The sequence below is a fragment of the Cupressus sempervirens genome, chromosome 8, assembly GCF_028749045.1.
Source record: "Cupressus sempervirens isolate cs-2001-9-10 chromosome 8, ASM2874904v1, whole genome shotgun sequence".
Taxonomy (NCBI): Eukaryota; Viridiplantae; Streptophyta; class Pinopsida; order Cupressales; family Cupressaceae; genus Cupressus; species Cupressus sempervirens.
In genome coordinates, this window is record NC_143125.1 from 1,706,968 (window position 1) to 1,728,122 (window position 21,155).

General features: G+C 36.6%; 1 protein-coding gene across 1 annotated transcript in view; it reads left to right on the forward strand.

Annotated features, from left to right (window-relative positions):
- Positions 1-20,892, forward strand: part of LOC149541273 (uncharacterized) — a 37,251-nt gene extending 16,359 nt beyond the window's left edge. The window contains exons 7-11 of the mRNA XM_089796569.1: positions 18,985-19,044; positions 19,140-19,700; positions 19,807-19,926; positions 20,027-20,146; positions 20,288-20,892. Of these exons, the coding sequence (XP_089652695.1) occupies positions 18,985-19,044; positions 19,140-19,700; positions 19,807-19,926; positions 20,027-20,146; positions 20,288-20,353 (927 nt within the window). The 3' untranslated portion in view covers positions 20,354-20,892. The remainder of the gene's footprint in view (positions 1-18,984; positions 19,045-19,139; positions 19,701-19,806; positions 19,927-20,026; positions 20,147-20,287) is intronic.
- The last annotated feature ends 263 nt before the right edge of the window (positions 20,893-21,155 follow it).

A 21,155-nucleotide genomic window follows, 5' to 3' on the forward strand; every position in this document is an offset into this window, starting at 1 on the left:
TGATACGCAACACACTGTGTACAGCCACTAGCTTCTCTGCTCTTTGAGAGGTAAGTCTATTCCTCTTAAGAGAGTGGATGAAGCTATATGTAGACCAATTCCTCTCAGAAGCTGAGGAACTAGAGACTTGAGATGAAAAATAATTGGCTAATGTAAGACTCGGGAATTAGAAGTTGAACAATGATCATTGAACAATAAACAATGAAAAGTTAAAAGTTGAGGAACTAAGTACCTGGGACAGCAAACGAATAGCTAGTGTGGTGGTTGTAGATTTCGGTCCATAAGCTGACCACCACAAAATGGGATCCTCTTGTGCCATAGTCTTGATATCTGCCTTTGCCGCTTGTCTGTAACCCCTAAGAGTAGCAAATTTGGTCCACTCAATGCGAACCTTAGCTGCTGTCTCAGGGTCATACATCCTATCTATGCACTTGAAGAACCCTTCCTTCACCTGAAAAAATTTAAAAAATACAAATTATTAGCAAATAGAAGAACCAAGATACTAGTAATGTAAATGATTTTAATTTATAAAATGATAAGAATCTAAGTCTTAAAGTTTTATATAATAATAATATAAATCACCTCATCATCGTGAAGTGGTGTAACTCTACCGGGTTTACTCATGTACCACCTCGGATTCAATGCATATGCAGCCATGTGTAAGGGTGTGTTAAGTTTGTCCCATCTACGCTGAATAATAGGCCGAATGTGATCATTGTAGAAGGCTAATGTGGGGTCCTTCTCTTGCACAACTGCCCTCATCTGCCCAAGCATAGAATCAATGCACTCATACACCTCTCCAAGTGTGGGCGCATCCCCATCTCAATACCTGATCACCTCAAAGACTGGCCCAATAATAGAGACAATGTATTTTGCATCGCTCCAAAATACATCACTCTTAACTATATCCTTCACCCTCATCCCCTGCTCTGACCTGGAACCATCCCACCTATTCCATTCATTTGTCATAACCATTAGTTGTAGTGGCTCTTGCAAATCAAGCATTCTCTTCAAGAGAATGAAATAGGATGCATATCGTGTCTCAACTGGCTTCAAGAACTCCTTGTTGGCGAAGCTCCTAAATAGTGCATGTGAGGTGTGGTGGTTGCAGATATACATCTACACATCTCTAGCATCACTCACCACTCCCTTCATCCAACTAATCTTCCCCATGTCCTTTAGAGCATTGTTCATAGCATGCACACAACAAGGAGTCCACCAAATATGTCGATATGTGGCCTCAATAAGCCTCCCTGCAGCTCTGCACACATGAGCTGCATCTATCACTACTTGGACCACATTTTGTGGCCCAATCTCCTCAATGGCTTCCCGAAGAATCTGAAACTAAAAATCAGCATCTTTTCGATGCCCCGAACAATCAATCGCCCTAAGAAAGAATGGGCCCTCTGTACATGTGACTATGACATTGATGAGTGGACGGTGTCTAATGTCCGTCCACCCATCCATGACAACGCTACACCTCGATTCCTCCCAAACAGCCATTATGGTCTCCATGGACTCACCAATCTTGACATACTCATCATCCAAGATTTTAGTCCTCAATTTCTGCTCACTTGGTGGCACATATGATGGTAATCCCGCCTTCGCTACTTTTTGAAATGCCTCCTTAAAATAAGGAGATCGAGCAATGTGAAGTGGAATGCCATTGGCAAATAACATTCTCCCAACGTATGCATCTAACTTCTCTCTCGTCTGGGCTGCAAACAATTCTGCTATAGGGTTGTCACTAGACTGTGCCCTGCGTTTCCCCTTGCTTGTCTCAGCTGCTGCTACACCTATAGAGCTATAAGTAGAGGAAGGTACGGAGGCTGCCCTTGGTAATGAAGTAGATGAAGCTCTATGCTGTGGTCTAGAAGAAGACATGCATCGGTGTTGTTACCCCTGTATTTGTTGCTCATGCACCTCCTGTATAGTCTGAATCTGATGCCTACCAGCCAAAGTAGTAGGCATTGGAAGGCCCAAGTCCTCTAGAACTCCCTAAAGCTTGTTGAATTCAACTCTAATCTTCAAGTTTGTGGATTCACCCAAAAACTTACATGGTTGGACACCTTTACTTGTCCAAAACAGGAAGTGTGCATTCACTCTAGTGATGCTACCATACCAATCTTCACCACAAATATTGCATCTCCATTTTCTTGTGCCACCTGTTCCTTGCCCGCTTGTTATTCTAGTGGCAAATTGTTTTAAAGGAGATTTTGGATCAAACTTATCCCTAGCCTACTGTGCCAAAGCTGGGGAGGGGCAATCAATAGATGGAGTACCAGATAGTATAAAACCAGTACCCATGGAAGTGGAACTAGTTTGGGCCCCTTGCTGATTTGGCCCAACCAGAATCGCAATGTCACTCTAATGGTCACCCCTCTCAACAGTGTCATCATCATCCTCAGCCCCAACCTCAGGCCCAAGCTCATATTTTGATTCACTGCCACTATCTGAATGAAATTCCATCTCATCATCACTATGAGTATTCATTGTGACACTGCATTTCACAAAATGAAAAAACAAAAATTAATAAAGCTAAATTATTGAATTTATAAATGATAATCATAACCGACGACTTCCACTCTCTTCGCACTATATTTGGGAAAAAAAAAAGAAGACCGACGACTTCCACTCTCTTCGCACTATATTTGGGAAAAAAAAAAGAAGTATAAAACGAAAATTGAATTCCAATGGTTCCGTAAGATTTGGGCTTTTCTGAGCCGATTTCAGTATGTAAGAATTAACAAAAAAAGTTAAATTTTTAAGTGAATTTTTAAGCCCAAATCCTACGGAACCATTGGAAGTCAATTTTTGTTTTATACTCTTTTTAAAAAAAAAAAAAGTAAATTTTTTTTTTAATTATATTCTTTTCCCCACATATAGTGCGAAGAGAGTGGAAGTCGTCGGTTTAAACAATCGAAAATAGGCATTTCAAACAGTCCAGAGATAACAGAGGTCGTCTAAATAAACAAAAACATTCATAAACATGCATTTCAAAATCATACAAATAAATTAGAAACCCTACCTTTTGCTTTAAAAACTTCAACAAGATTCGGTGAACCGGAACCTAGAACCACCCTCCTCTTCTTCTTCTTGCTCCTAAACTCTCATTTTTCACTTGCAAACACTCTCTTCACTCTTGCACAAACCCTTATCTCAGAGCTTCACTCTTCTTCTTCTTGCTGTTGCAAACAATGAGAAATGCAAATGTGAATCAAAATGAAGAATAGAAGGGTTTTAAACAAAGGAGGAGGAATGGATGGGCCCCACAATCCAATACAATAAATAAGAAACATTAAAACATTTTAAAAATGAGTTCAACTTTTTGTTTTTTTATGTGTCTTTTTTGCTTGCCGCGGGAGACGTCCAGGCGTCCCCCCACAACGGAGGAGACTCCTTGGCATCCCCCCGCACTCGTCTCGGAGACGTCTCCCCGTCTCGGAGATGTCTCGCCGTCTCCAGTGGCGGTGGCGCTTTGAGTGGCACCGCTCGAAATGTCAAGACGCCGTCCCCTTGTCCCAGGGACGTCCCCGTCTCGGCCCAGATTTGGGGGGGGGACGCGTCCCCGTGTTACACTGCCTGTTATAGATGAATCCTTGTTTAGACAACTAGTGGGTAGTCTCATTTTTCTTACTGCCACCAGACCCAACATTAGTTTTGCTATAAGCTATGTCTCCCGCTTTGTGACAGCACCCAAGACTGACCATTGGATAGCTGCAAAGCTGTCCTGCGCTATGCGAGTGGTACTCTTGATTATGGTCTTCTATACACTCAGAAGTCTGATTCTACTCTATGTGGCTGCACAAATTCAAATTGGGCCGGCTCTGTTGATGATCGCAAGTCTACCGCTGGATATGTGTTTTAGGATCTGTTGCTGTGACATGGACTAGTAAGAAGCAACAGGTGGTGGCCCTGTCTTCGACTGAAGTAGAGTATCGGGGAGCAGTTAGGGCAGCTTGTGAGGCAGTTTGGCTTCGGCAGATGCTTGCAGATATGCACATTCCTCAATCAGGACTGACTCCTATATTTTGTGATAATTAGGGACTACTCAAACTCGCAAAGAATCCGGTCTTCCATGAACAAACCAAACATGTCGAAACACATTGTCATTACATTTGTCAACTGGTTGAAGACAAATCTATTCAGTTGCTGTATGTTCCCACCTTAGAGCAGTCTGCTAATATCTTCACCAAGTCTCTCAGTTCTGATAAATATGTAAAATTTAGGGAGGCTATTGGTGTTATTGATAGATTAAGCATTATGGGAGGGTATTAGAATATTTCTAATATTACTCTATCTATCGTATGTATATAGTTTCTATTTTCTGTATATACGTTTTGTATATATGAGCTTGTAAGCTTGTTGTAATTCATTCATTGATTATTCAATATACAAGATAATCTTTCGATTATTTTAGTGCAAAAATAAAGAAGAATCCTTTAGAGCTCTCACTTGACTTACTTTGAGGGGAATACTGTCCTACATTTGCAGCAGCTGCTTGTCAAGGCTTTGGTCTAGAGGTACAATCACTAGCAAATTGTTTATATTTATCACATCTGAAGCATTAGATCTTACTAAGATCTTTGTCTTTTTCTTGGAGTCAGGAGATGACTCAAAGTTCTTGTAAACGTTCCCTTTCTTTCCTTTTCCTTTTGAGGTGTGGACCACAAGTACATGATCATCTTCATGACGTCTTTTACATCCGTTTCCTCTAGCTTCTAATCTGCATTCTTCTTGAATGCAATCAGCCTGCCAAATTTTGGAAGCTGATCTCTCCCATTGACATCTTGAATGAAGGATTCCCTAGAGTGGGGAAGTCCATTCATAGCAAGCTTAACTAAACCCTTATTTGCAAAAGACTCTTTAATTGCACGTGGTCCTTTAACTTATTAATCTTCATAAAATATGAAACTATTGATTGACCTCTAGCCGTTCTCACACGCAACAGTTGACGTCTTAAGGCTAGAGCTCTACTAGTATTGTTGAATTCATTTAGTTTCTTGAGAGTATGAATGGTGCAAGAGCACCTAGGGGGTAAAGAGGAAACATAATGCATTTTTGTTTAGTGAATGGTCTAACCAACCATTAAGGGAATAAGGATTAAGAATAAAGTCCCAAGGTGTGATTAGGAGGTTTGATTAGGTAGGATTTGGAATGTAAGTCAAGTTTTGACAATTAGGTCCTATTAGGCAAAATTGCTTGAGAATTGCTCTAAGAGGCAAAATGTGGAAAAATGCCTCAAAAGGGGGCAAGAAGTGTGTAAGGGTGGTCCTTAGTTTTACTAACGTCATTTTAGGAGGTTTGGTAACATATTGGCCAAGTTTGAAGGCCCAATGTGCAAAATTGCAAAAGTTGTCAAAAAGTTGCATTGACAATTATGCAATTTTTGCAAAATTGCTTAACAACTTTTTGTACAATATTGGAAGAACGAACTACTTAGGTAGTTATGGTTCGAATTGAAGGCCAGAATAGAGGAGGAAGTCTATTTAAACCTTCTTCAACTCATTTCCAGGGTTTGGATAGTTAGATGTATGGACAATACCTGTAACAGAGCAATTTTGTGAACAAGAACGTGGTTTTGGAGGATTGAATAGAGGAATTGGATTGAACAGCAGATTGTTTTGAATAGAATAGTCTTGGAATCATGTCTTGAATTTGTGCATACTTGTTTTGGTTTCAAGCTTTCATTTGTTAGGGTTTAGAAAATTAATTAGTTTTGGTGTTCCTACTGTCCAGTTTTGCATTGCCAGCATGAAAATGGGTGTAGCTTGAGTTTCCTTGGTCAAAACACCATGGCTCTTGGAAACCAAGCAATACCCTTTGTAAATAGTGTACATATCAATTTTGGGGTTTGTGCAAGTCAGGAAGCTAATTTTTCAAGCGAGCCCTAGGCAAGCAATGTAAGCTTGGCAAGGTGCAATTAAAGCTTGAATTGGAATTTTGAGAAGAATAGTGGATTGGCACGTGCCAATCTTGATTGGGCAATGAAGGAGTAAAGTGTTAAGGGATCATAACTCAAAGGAGGAGGTTGGAAATGGAGTTTGAAGCCAGTAGTGAAGAATTCTTGGTCATTGCCTTTGAAACCCTTAAAATGAGGGTTTTTTGAAGCCATACTGTACGGTCATCACAGGAGCCTAAGACCTAAAAAATCTTCAAGTCTAGGTCAATAGGAAGCTAAGTCCTAAAGACACCAAGTGGCCTTGTTAAGTGTTTTTGTGAGTTATTACACATTCCTTGTTTCTAGGAGGGCTAATAGGGGCTTTAGGGCTACAAGGGCTAACTAGGCAATATGGAGATGTGTGAGTGTGAAACTTGAAAGAATGATGCAAAATGCTAGGAAAAGTAACAAGAACCTCAAAATGACGGTTCAAACCTGATTTTGGCCTTTTATGTTCACTTGGTGAAGTTTTGGCATTTTAGGCCAAATAGTGCATAGTTGGTGAATTGAAGGGAGAGGATGGAAAACTGAATTGTTGGGTGAGTTTCTTAGTAAAAGGGAATTGGGAAGGAGTCCTCTAGGTTGGGATTGGGATAGCAACCCGAAGTGGGCTAATAGGGGCTCTAGAGTAAAGAAGCTCCCCATCAAAGTGGTATCAGAGCCATAAGATTGTGGCTTGTGGTGGTATGCTGTATTCCACTGAGTCAAGTGGATCTTCAAAGATGGTTACCAATGCAGAGTTGGCAAAGGAAGTAGATGAACAAAAGAAGCTCATAGAAGAGAAAACCTCATCCTTGATGAGGCCATAGAGGAGATGAAAGATAAGATAAAAGAGATGGAAGATGCAGCCCAAGCTAAGGAAGATGAAGACTTTGGCAAGGGTATGGAGAAGGTGAGTTTGGAGGATGAGATACCTGAACCAGATCCTCCACTTGGTGAACAAGAACCATTCCTCAAAGCCCTCAAGGCTTTTGGAGGAAAGAGCTTAGAAAAGTTCTCACTTTTCCATGGCAAGATGGATGCAGAGGTGGTCCTAGAATGGCTTGAGAGCATTGAGAACTACATCGAATTTGAAGGGACAATAGAGGCTTAAAAGGTGAGATTTGCAAAGTCCGGATTGAAAGGTCAAGCATTGACATGGGGGAAGTTTGTGTAAGAGGAAAGTGAGAGTGAAGGGAATAAACCTATAGCTAACTGGAAGGCAATGGTGGCAAAGATAAAAGAGACTTATTTGTTGGAAGACTATGAGATTCAGATTCACAAGCAGAGGCAGAATGTCAAACAGAAGGATCTTGATGTGGCTACCTATACTAAGGAGTTTCAAAAATTGGCCCTAAGATCAAGGGTACAAGACGCAGAGAGCATCAAGGTGGCTAGATACCTAAATGGCCTTAAGTGATCTATCCAAGATGAGTTGAGTTTGTTTAATCTCACCACATTGCAGAGCTGTTTTCAAATGGCTAGAAAAGTGGAAGATGAACTTTGGAAGAATGGGGACTCAAGTTCCAAGAACAGGGGTAGAGGTAGAGACTTTAGAGGTGGCTCAAGAGGAGTGTTTAGTGGAAGCACTAATGAGCATAAAGGCTATGGGGAGTCTAAGTGGAATGAGCAGGTCAGTGAGACCAGTCAAAGGGGAGCCTCTAGTAGAGGCAAAGGATCCAACAATGGTGGCAAAGGCAGATATGGAAGCAACAACAGAGGCAGCAATATGAAGTGTTACAACTGTGGCAAGTTGGGGCATCCTGCCTGTAGATGTCCAGAGAAGGCATCCTCATCTCTTGGAGAGAAGAAAATCACCTACATCCAAGAAGAGGATAATCAAAAAGCAGGTGAAGTGGATCTTGCTGTATAGAAGGGAGAGAATCTCATGTTGAGGAGAGTTTTAGTGAAGGAACCAGTAAAAGAGGAACCCACTCAGAGAAGAAAATTATTTAGGACTACTCGCAAAATACTAGGTAAGGTATGCAAAGTAATCATAGACTTAGGGTCTACTAAAAATGCCATGCCAGAGGAGGCAGTACAAAAACTTGGTTTGACATAGATACCACATGTATGTCCTCATAAAGTGACTTGGTTGAACAAAGGGCAGAACATCCTAGTGAGTGAACAAGTTTGGGCAGATATCACTATTGGAAAATATCAGGATAAGATCCTATGTGATGTGCTTCCCATGGATGCTTGACATCTGCTATTGGGAAGGCCTTGGCAGTATGAGAGGGAGGCAATACATCATGGGAAGGATAGCTAGTATTCTTTTAAGATGGATGGAGGCAATCTATATTTGCATAAGCTTTTTCCACTCCAATTATATTTTTAGAAATGTGGTTTCTTTCGGATGAAGAACAATCTTTCGAATAAATTCATGAATGTTTGAGAAATAGGAGAGGCGCGACTCCAGAGACTTCTCAATAATATTTTTATGAACCTCCAACTATATCCATAGTAATTTCCAATCTCTGAACATATTCATACAGACTTAGTGCTTATGGGGTTCAGGATTCCTGAGTCATAAAGGCTTAGTAATGAATATCAAGGTGACTGAAGACGCACAACCACGCTTATATGTTGAAACAGACAAATCTGATTGTCTCCTAATGACATAGAAGCATATCTGTATGTATCGTCTTTGAAATATGGTGCTTGTGTGACATTCGAGAGGCCCCTTCTTACTGTATTTTATTGCCTACATTCACTGTTTTATTTCGACACTTCTTGCCAGAAAATTAATTCATTGCAAGTATAGTGGTCATAGTTTGTTTGTATATGTCACCATGTCAAAAACATGGTTGACCTCCATTACTTTTATTGGTCCACTAAGAATCTTATGATAATTTCAATACTATGGGTGGTATCACCATATATCAGAACATCAGGGGAGTTTCTGTCTGACTTTAAGCTTTGTTTTAACATCTCCTTTCTTGAAGGCTCTTTGAACAATATCAGAGACAAATGGTAAACTAATTATAACCATCATATCTAGTTGACCAAATCATAAATCTTCACAAGCTGGTTAGGGGCAATTGTACAACAGAGTGAGCCATATGATGGTGTCTTTTCCTGTAACGCCCCGCCAAGGGATCCAAAAGAATTAACCTAAAGTTTCACTAAGTTTGCTAAACATTTTTTTTTAAAAAAAAAATAAAAAAAATAAGAAAGTATGACATACACATCAAACACATAGTAGCGGAAGCAATGACATGTAATCATCGACAAACATACATTGCAAGTTACATTTCTTAACGATCCCAAGACGTTGAGTCACGTTTAAATTTAATTAATTCTAAGTCTAACAACTATCACATACATATGAAAGAATAATCAAAAACTCCAATGTCCATAATATACATTTGTTCCGAATGCTCTTTGGCAAATTAATTCGGAATGCTCAATCATCCACTGTACATGTCACAGGGTATGAAAGGCTTAAAAGAATATACATATGTAAAGATCAAGATACAACATCCTCAAATCCATGATACAAAGTACAGTAAGAATATATGAAACTATTCACCATACATGATACATCCATACATCCATAATGATAAAACATCTATCATAAAATCTAACCATTCATCATAATAATCCAAGAACATAGTGAAGGTAAATGCCAATCACGAAAACTCCAGCCACGGTGACCATGGAACGGATCTCAATGGTAAGAGTAAAAGCACTACCACCCGACCGCGTGGAACCTAAATGGTCCACTCCCACCGCGCTGAGGAGATAGTCTCAAGTCCCCAAATAGGATAACAAAACCTATAATCATAAATACTCTCTAAGTCCAGGAAATCCTATAAGTATGCTAACTCAAGGGTTCCTAAAAAGATCGACATCTAAATCCCAGAGGTACCACAAGACACGTAGGAAACCTAATATGCAAGCGGGAAAGTGTCATCGCAAAAGTCATGTAGAAGTTACCCGAGCAATCCCTTAGGAATCCCGGGTCCCTACTGATCCTGCGGCCACTAGTATCCTCTCGTACTGACGAGGCATACTATGGAATGCAAGGTCGTAACCAAGCGTTCTCTCTACCCCATCCTAGTCTGTACTAGCACTCATGGCATGGGAGAGAACATACAATTATCTTGTTAGGTTCATTTTCTCTCATTTAGTGTAAATGTTTTCACTTATTAAAAAAAACGACTTACAATGGGTTTCTCAAGGTAGCCTCTTAGGGCTCCGACCCCCATTGCAAGCCACTTCCCGACTCTACACATAGATAACCTACCCTAGCTCATGAACTCGTAAAACAAAGAATCATAATAAAACCATCTCAGTCCTATACGAGCAACTGAAAAACATCATAAAAAGATAATCCACAAATTATATCAGTTCTTCATGAGCAACAGATAACATCAAATAGTAATCATGTAATCACGACAGTTCTCTATCAGCAACTGAAGGCATCAATGATAAGTCACAAAATCCAATGGTTCTCTAATGAGCAACCAGAAAGTAATACAAGTATAACTGATCGAGACTCAGAAATGGTTATCACATATAATTGATCGAGACTCAAAAATGGTTAAGTTAGGTATTCTCAAATATATACACCTCAGCTTCACACAAGGAAAGTGGACAACAACAACAAACAGTAACACAATCATGTCATAGAGCACTTCATCACATTACCATGGTCAGGTTAAGAAAGATCGAAACCAAATCATCATGACATCACATTCACAACCCCGAGCCTCTGGTAACAACCTAAACTGGTCAACGCTAAACCAACCCCATAACACTCAAAGCATGGACAATATATAGAAAAACATCATAGTCACACAATTGGTTTTGATTTGAAAACATACAGTTGAGTTAAACAATAAGGTTTCAGTTATCAGTGTTTATTTTCAAGTAAAAAGTCTTATAGATCAATTTGATTGATAAAATACTATTGAGTTAATGTGAGGTTTCCATTTCCAGTTGAACGTATGTTTTAAACAGATAGAACCCATAGTTCACCTTTACCAATTATCCCGTTCCTATATCCAAATGAAACACCTAATTACCCCTAATTGTTCTTAAGTCAGAGTCCTAAAACAATCTGAGGGTAATATTTAAATTAATAAGAATACTTGTTGATCTTTGATTATAATAATCTTTACATTTATTGAAAACAGTATTTTAATATCAAACTTGCTTAAACAAGTTTTCGATTTTAATTAATCTTTATTTAAATCAAAATTTAAATAAAATTAATTAGTGATACATAAAAAAAAACTTCATATTATATTTATTAATAATTTATTTATTTATAAAATTATTAATAAATAATAATAAAATTTCAGTATAATTTAAAATTTAATAAATTTTAAATTAAAATATAATAATATTAATTAAAACATTTAAAAAAAAAAAAAAATTTTCAAAAAAAAAAAAAGTCGAAATTTATTTTGTTTTTATTAAAAAAATAAACAGCGTGTTTAAAGGCCCGCCGGCCTGCCATTCCCTGCGGCCGCAGGTGTTACTGCTGCTGCGCAGCAGTACCACCTGCCGCGGCAGCGTGGCTGTGGGGCGTGGGAAGTGGTGGCCCCGCCCCACTTCAAACTATTTAATATAATTTTTATATATTATTTTTTTTTTGTATATATATATATTTTTTTAACAATTTTTTTTTTAAAAAAAAAAAACAAATTAAGTTTTATTTTAATTAGTTTTAGTTTAATTATATTAAAACAATTCCCTCCAAAGGGAATATATATATATTTATTTAAAAACTTTCAATTTTACACTCAAACACTTACCTAATCAAATCTCAATTTCTAAATCAGGAAAACAAGGGCTCTAATAATTCATCCAGTCTTCATGGATACAGAAATTATTGACGAACAATTAATAAATTCACAATATTGAACAGTTAAAACTTTCATCACAGAGAATTCAGATCTACAAACCCCAGACACGAAGAAGACAGGAAGGGATAATTGCATATTTAATTGATAGTCAAAACACAAGACCTTACCTGATCCTGATGCTATTATGCAATCTCCAGGAACTGTATGCGAATTCGCTTCTATCAATAACCTTCCCCTCGAAGACTTTCTTCGTATCAGCCTTCTGAAATTTGCTTCCAAAAATTGTCTCCCAAAAATTCCTGTCCAAATTCGTCTATCTCAAAAATGAACCCCCAAAGTTGTGATAAGCAATTTCTCCTCAATTCGGGGCACTATTTGTGCGTTTACCCGAGAAGGCTCTTTGCACAACTCAGTTAACTCCAATTTAACTTTTATTATCTTTTCTTATTCTTTTGCATTCAACTTTCATGCACATTAAGTTGAATTATTAAATAACTTTATTTAAAATTTCACTTGACTTGAACTCTTAATTAATTTATTACTTTAAATCTTATGTGCACTTTTAAGAAATTAAAATAACATTATTAATTTTTATAATTTAATCTTTTAATTTAATTCTTATATTTAACTCATGTTTAGATCATGCGATCTAGAATTCTTAATAAATTAATATCTTTCAACTTTTTAATTTATTTTAGAACTTAATTGATAACATATTTAATTAATTTAAATAACAATAATATTTAGCATTTATTTAAAAATGAACTCCAAATATATTATTATTAAATTAAATAAATATTATCCTGTTCTAAATATATCTTGAACTTTAATTTCCAACTTTAATTCTTTTATTTAATTAATTAATTAATTAATTAAATATAAAGATATCATAATAATTTCTTATTAAATTAAATCATTTATTAGTCTTTTTAATTAGACTTAATTTATAGAAAAAAATACACCAAGGACTCATAAAGCAACATACGAAAACCCACTATGGAAAAATACATACCAAATCAAACAAAAGGGTTATAATCACAAAATTACATCATTTGATGCATTCGGAGGGTACTTAACTCAGATACTTGTCCTAATTATTAATTAGGACAATTGGCTAAAGGGTTTAGGATTTGGACTTAAGAGCTTTATCTCCCCTCTCTTACCATTGAGACAGTGCGATAGGGTACGCTCATCCTGACAATTCAGGGAAGTCGATACCCGGTACTTGCAACCTGCATAAAATCCACGCATGTACAAACACAATATTCTAAGCTAAACAGACAATGGCAGGAAGTGGTGCATCGTGTAGATCCCGACTAGCAGGTGACTACGACTCCCTTCCTTAACCGTATCAGAAACACCATACATAAATAAAACAGCACGCACACCATACACATGCAGTATGGGGTAAGTATCCATAAGAAGCACATGGAATAATAAACCATCTAACTAATCATCATCGATAACTGAAACCATTGAATAATCATCATACATGTATGAAATATAGAGTACCAAGTAATCTCATTATATAATAAACTGAGTGTAAACATCATCTGATAATCTCTAAAATAATAATACTTAATCATCAAACATAAATTGGCCTAAAAGAGTTTGGCAATCATATCATAAATGTAGCTTGAAAATGTAAACTAGGGGCAGGCACTACATTTCCCAGAAATCTTAGGTGATTCCATTTGAACTTGTTTATTTTCTTAAAATTATAATTGAAACTCAAATTTCAAGATGTATTATTTTGCAAACCTTTTCTGAGTATTAGTAAAATTACTCCACCTTACCATTAGACTGAAGAGAACAAGTCTATGAAGACATTGACTTATAGCGTCTAAGTCAATAAATGAGAAAATGCTCAAATGGAGGCCCAAAAATTAGGGCTCAATCACTACTGTCACAAATATGGCCCTTTGGTCAAAGATTGTCTTAATCAATTGGCTTTTGAATAATTGAAGTAGGGAGGGTCTCAACCTAAAGCCGATGTTGCTAAGCATACAGAGCAGAAAGATCTTGCCTTTTATGCCTACATGCCTAAAAGACCTGCAGACCATGTATAATCTTCTTCTTGGTATATAGATTCTAGTGCTTCTCGGCATTTCATTCACAAGCATCATTGTTTACATAATCTTCTCCCTTTACTAATTCAGTTATATTTGGAGGAGGTGAAGAATATACTGTTGTTGGCAAGGGCAATGTTCAGATCCAGTTTGGTGGGAGGAATCTCATTTTCCTCAATGTATACTATGTTCTTGGTTTGGAACTAAACCTAATCTTAATGTGTCAGATTATGCAACATTCTCATGAGCCTGAGGTGGCATCCAATACACACGTATTTGATTGTTGATCATGTGTCATATAGTTTTGGAGTTGCTGGCATTGAGGATCATGGTCTACATAGACTTGTCGACACACATGATTCTTTTGAGCATGCCTTCTCAACAAATCTATCAGCAGACTCTGGCATCAACAGTATGGTCAGTTGAATGTTCACTATCTTTTTCAACTTGTTCGAGATGATTTAGTCCTTGGCCTACCTGAAAATCAAACTCAAAATCAGCAAGTTTGTGGAGCTTGTTAGGGTAGAAAGCAGCACAAGACATTTAGTAATGGTGACTCGTGTTGAGCCTCTAAGGTACTACAATTGGTCCATTCTAATATATGTGGTCCAATGAATACTCCTATTATCAGGTGCAGATATTTCTTACTTTTTGTTGATGATTTTAGTCGTAAAATGTGCATGTATTTTCTTACACAAAAATCACGTGTTAATCTTATTTTAGAAATTTACGGCCTTAGTAGAAAAGGAGATTGGGTGTTTTAAATTATATCTCTTAGGTCTGATAGTAGGGGGGGAGTTTTGTTCTACTGCTTTTGTTACTTTCTATGATACACATGGCATAAAACATTAGTTAATCACACCATACACCCTAGCATAAATTAACCACACTACACACCCCTCAACAAAATGACATTGTAGAATGTTACAATCACACCTTTAAAAAATTGGCTAGGTCTATGATGGAACACACAAGTGTTCTTGATAAACATTGTGCAAAAGCATTGTTTATTGTGGTATATCTCCTTAATCGGTCTCCCACACATGTAGTTAAGGGGAAGATTCTTGAGGAAGCCTGGACTAGTTGTAAACCTAAGATCAACAACCTGAAAGTCCATGGCTCTTTAGCACGTGTATGGATTCCAGATGCCCAGTCCGCCAAGTTGGATTCCAAGAGTCAGAAGCTTATGTTTACTAGATACGGTGACAACCATAAGGCTTATCAATTGATTGATGTAGATATTGGTTGGCTTATCTTCAGTCAAGATGTTGTCTTCGATGAAGAATGATGACCATTTCAACTTTCCTTGTTTGAGTAGAATTTTAAGGATTAACCTTTGAAGACTTTTGTTTTGGATGCCCGTCTACCAATGGGTTCACCTGTTAGGAGGGATGATAATAGTTCTGTATTTGATAATAGTTCCTCTTCCTCCATCTCCAATTATTACTCCTCCATCTGATGTTGGCACATCTACTCTTGAGATTTAAAGGTGGGCTAAGACCATCAATGCTCTCTGTCCTGATGGCTCATTGAGGGTAAATTTTCTAGAAATAAGGACAAGCAACAAAATATGGTTAACTTTGCTCTCATGGCCAACCTTTTTTGTATTTATGAGCCTTTAGCATTTAAAAAGGTAAAAGGGATTCCAGAGTAGGATTAGACTATGGATGCGAAATAACAGTCTTATGAAGAACAACACTTGAGTTCCCTCTAATCTTCCTTTAGGGGAGAATCCCACTAGCTGCAAATAGGTGTATAAGGTCATTGACTATGAGGAGACTTTTGCTCCTACTGCCAAGATGAGTACAATTCATTCTTCTCGCCATTGCAGCTCCATTTGGATGGAAAGTCCATTAGATGGATGTTAACAGTACCTTCCTCAATGGTGAATTGTAGGAAGAAGTCTACATGGTGCAACTTGATGGACTCAAACAGGCCCCTCGAGCCTAGTAAATTAACATTGACCAATACTTGGTTGCTCATTGTTTCAAGCGTTGCCCTTCTGACAATAATTTGTATATTAAATGCGTTGGTGATGATCTCTTTATTGTTGTCTATGGATGACTTGATCATTACTGGCAGTTCAACACATTTAATTGCAAAAATCAGACAAGACCTATGCAAGGATTTTGATATGACAGATTTGGCATTCTTCATTATTGTTTAGGTGTTGGGGCGGATTGATGGTAGAATCTTTATTTCTTAGTCCAAGTATGCTACGAACTTGCTTGATAGGTTTTGAATGCAAGATTGTAAACCTGTTTACATGACTATGGAGAAAGGACTGCAGTTGTCAACCATGTCTGATTCTCCTGCTGTTGATGAACCCCTTATAGACAACTAGTGGGCAATCTCATCTATCTCACTACCATTAGACCTAATCTCAGTTTTGCAGTGAGCTACATTTCAAGCCTCATGACAGTTCCCAAGGCTGAACACTAGGTAGTAGCAAAGTGTGTGCTGCGTTATGTGAAGGGCACCTCTGATCAGGGACTTCTTTACACTAGGAGTTGTGGTTCTAGACTTAGTGGGTTCACAGATATAGATTGTGAAACTTGGGCAAGAAGATGTCAACCTTTGGATATGTGTTCAGTTTGGGATTTAGTGCAGTGACGTGGACTAGTAACAAGTATTGTGCAGTTTCGCTCTCCTCCACAAGACCAGAGTATCGAGGAGTTGTTATGAAAGTTTGTGAGGCAGTTTGTCATTATTAGATGCTTGCAGATATGCATATCTCAAGTAATTCTGACTCCCTTGCTCACTGATAATTAGGAAATTCTCAAAACTTGCCAAGAATCCGGTCTTCCATGAAAGAACTAAACATGTGGATATTAATTGTCATTACATTCGGCAATTGGTTGAAGACAGATTAATTCAGTTGCAGTAAGTTCCAACAATAGATCAAACTGAAGCTGTTCTCAGCAAGCCTCTTGGTCCAAATAAGTTTGCTAAATTCAGGGGCCAGCTTGGTGTTGTTGATAGATTAACAATGAAGGTAGGGTATTGGAATATTATTTATTTATTTTAATGGTCATCTATGTAATATTTGTAAATCTTTGTAGATAAGATCGTTTCTTAAGTTTCTTATAAGAAACTTTCTATTCTTATAATTCTTATAACTTTGTAAATTCTTTATAATGATCTCTTTGATCATTTGTTAATAACAAACACGATTGAAATATAATAAACTAATTATCTAAATAATACAAAAATGTTTTAATATATATTAATTATGAACATCTACTCATAAAATGGAAGTAAACATGCATCTTCTTTTTGACATATAAATATCCTTAGGCATCACATTGGCAGTATTAAATAATTTAATAAACCTATAATATATCACTGTTTACAATAATATCATCATTGACCACTGATGATGTTTTTAATGATAAAATATTTTATTATCTATATACTTTCAAGCAGTCAGTGATAATATTATAAACTTATAAATAAGTAAAATTCAATTGTTAATATGATGAAATCTGAAACATATTTAATTTAACTATTAGAACTAGTAAATATTAAGGGTACTAGAGATGAGAATTGAATCAATGCTGGCTGATTGTAAGATTGGAAACAGAGTATCTTGCCTTATTGAACAGCCATCTTGCCCTGTCGTTTGCCAATATTTCTATTCATTCATTGAGAGAAAAAAGGTAGTATACCATGATTCCGAAATGTTGGGTAAGAATTTGGAACACAAGTAGCATAAATACATTAAATTGCAAGCATAATTTGTGTGCATTGGTATAATTGCAAACAGCATATAATGTGATTTCCAATCTGAAAAGTCAATGCGATTTCTTATAAGAAGCTTAAATAAAAATCAAAACTTCAAGTTTTAATGAAGGTCAAGGGGCATGTGAACACTGAAAAGTTATGTCCACTACATTAAGGGAAGGAGAAGGTAATACATTAAGGGAAGGAGAAGGTAATACAAATGAATTGAATACATCTTAAATTATCTATTTATTGCTCCTTTGAACATGGAACTGACCCCTGAGGGTCAATCTAACTTGAGGATGAAACTCCTTAATCTCTGGAATTGCTCTGGAATTCCTCTGAATTGCATAACTGAATTAGAGGATGGAAACCCCTGATTCAGATCTAGGATGAACATCCAGAGATTGCATGGAAGTTTCATGTGTTAAAAGACAGAATTGCTGTCAATAACTATTGTTATGGTTTTTGACACCTTTCAAAGACAATTCAATTAATTTCATTTTGCTACAAATTGAAAGTTAACTTATTAGCCACCGCCGAAGATAAATCTGAATTCGAGTAGAATTCTAGATATAATATTTAAAAAGGAATCAATCTTGTTAGCTAACTTTTTTGAATTGATTTCATCCAGAAGCAATAAAATTAAATATTGTTTTTATTTATAAATTGAGTAGTATTCATAATTGTGTGCTTGGGATTCAATATAAATGAAATTTTCTGAACAAGACATTACATAAATATGTTTGCTATCTTTAATGAGTTTGATTACTGTTCCTATGACTCCTTTTGCTTTCATGCCTGCGATTCCTCTGGTTTGGCCAACGCACCAAATGGGTGAAATAACAATTGTTTAGGGTTTTAAACTTTTTGGACATCAGTAAGTTTGAAAGACATGTTGAAAACTTCATCAGCCTATAGGATTGCCCTAGAATGTTCTTCAAAATGTTATTTCTGACCTGTAGTCACCCTGGTTTGTTTCTTGATTATTCAACATGATTCAGTTCCAGAAAAGCAGAAAGACATACCATACTATAGTATCATTAAGGCATCCCTGGATGTAGAAATTGCTCATAATAGAATTTTTTTTTGTAAACGTTGAATGGTCAAATAGTATGAGAGCAAACACGAGGAGTAAATTATTTAAACATTAGGATGGAGGGTGGATACAATTAATATTTATGGAGTATAAGCCAGGAGATTGACTTTTGATTTCAAGACCCAGGCAACTTTGATCTTGATTTGAAATGTTCCTTAGGAGTAGCTCATGGTTGTATGTAATCTTGAAAGCCTTATTTATGGTGCCATATTACTTAATATTGTGGGTTGCATTGAAGAATCTGAAAAGCTTTTAATAAAGAATGGAATGTATTTGTGATCTACTTTGTTAGAATACAAAAATCCACACTCAACTAATCCAGAATACTGATTAGCTTAAGATGTTCTTTTGTTTCAGGGGTCTTATCAACATCACAAAGAGTTAAAGGCAGCACAGGGAATCAAGTTAACTGCTCAGGTATCAATTTGAGGCTAATAATCTAATACATTTGCGCATAAAATTTTAAATTTATATGGGCAAAATGAAATTTAGGTGCAATTTCTTGATTTCAGGGTCTTGAGCATGCCATAGCAGGAACTCAGTTATATGTTGTTGGACCTGATGATGATTTAGATGATGTTAAAGAAGAAGCAATGCAAGATATAAACAATGTAATGTCCCGGATTGACAAAAGCGGGGAAGGAGTTTATGTTCAAGCTTCAACTCTTGGATCTTTAGAGGCTTTACTTGAGTTTTTGAAGACCCCAGCTGTGAGCATCCCAGTTAGTGCAATTGGTATTGGGCCTGTCCATAAAAAGGATGTCATGCGTGCGAGTGTAATGCTTGAGAAAAAGAAAAAAGAGTATGCTGCAATTTTGGCATTTGATGTCAAAATTACTCCTGAAGCTCGGGAGCTAGCAGATGAAGTTGGTGTCAAGATATTTGCAGCGGACATTATTTATCATCTGTTTGACCAGTTTAAAGCATATATGGACAATCTTAAGGAGGAAAGGAAAAAGGAGGCTGCAGAGGATGCTGTTTTCCCCTGTGTCCTGAGCATTTTACCAAATTGTGTTTTCAACAAGAAGGATCCTATAATTGTTGGTGTTGATATTCTCGAAGGCATTGCAAGGGTCAGAATCTAAACTTTAGTCTCTTGGTATTATGATTTATGCATGTAAAATATCGTTTTATTGTTTCTGGTTTGTATAAAGCAATATGTGGTGATTGCATCTACAGATTGGCACACCATTATGTGTCCCCACAAAAGATTTCATAGATATTGGCAAAATAGCCTCAATTGAGATCAATCATAAAGCTGTTGACATGGCTAAGAAGGGTGAAAAAGTGGCCATGAAGGTACTTTTAGATGCTGTCTTTGTTGTTAATAGTTTTCTATGATTTTGAATGCTATATTTTGAGATGTCTTTGTTAATCAATTATCGTACGAACTTTACAGATTGTTGGGAGCAACGCTGATGAAGCACAGAAAATGTTTGGTAGGCATTTTGAGATGGAGGATGAATTTGTGAGTCATCTCACTAGAAGATCCATAGATATATTGAAAGAAAACTATAGGGTAAGGTTATTGGATGCCCACATTACAATGAGTTTAGTGTATTTACTATGTGTTGTGATAATAAAGCATTGGTGTTTTTAATTTTTGGCTGATGGAACAAATTTTTAAAGTCTAATATGTAATATTTTTCTTTTTCTTCAGGATGATTTGTCCAATGATGATTGGAAACTTGTGGTGAAATTGAAAAAGCTGTTAAAAATTCCTTAATCTACCACTAATGGTCAATTCTAGGATGGAGCTTTGGAGTTGAGCAAAACCTTCTGATGAAAAGGGGAAGATGGACCCTGCAACATTACAACACCACGTTCACGATAACAAATGGTGAACTCTGTTGATACCAGAACATTAGCTTCTGCTTCCTAAGTTTCCCCATACGAAGCCTCTTCTATATGTTTTCCTATGTGACTTATGTGCTGCATATATGGCTACAATAAGACAGTAGTGGATTTGAGATCCTCTCTACTGAGGAGGGCATTTGAATGCCTCTGATGTTTAGCTCGTCTTCTAAAAGTAAAATTTAATAGTCTGAAGGGGGAAGTCTTGTCTTGCCATTTCTGAAATGGAAGAGATTGATTCCAAGAGTATAGATTTTGTGTAATGATCTGTTTTATGATTTCATGAGGTAACGAGGAAAATATCATGAAAATATTGTTTTAAATAAATTCATATTTTACTGCAATTGTACGAAACCAGAAATATTACCATTTTGACAAAGTCATACAAAATGTTCTCATTATTTATTGTCATTTTGCTTTGTCTTGCTTCATTTACCTATTTGACCCATTTTTAAAATGGAAAATGTTGGCTCGATTTTATCAATCTTTACTTGCAGTAACATAAAAAATAACAGTTTTTGAAATTAATTTATTTTTACATATACTATCAATTGCACCTCAATAAGGTGCAATGGTTACACTGATAGGGAGATATACCATGGTAATATATTGAACTGTGTGGGGAGGAGTAATTTTAATCCAATCTAAAAGGACTATCAACTTAATTACAAGAC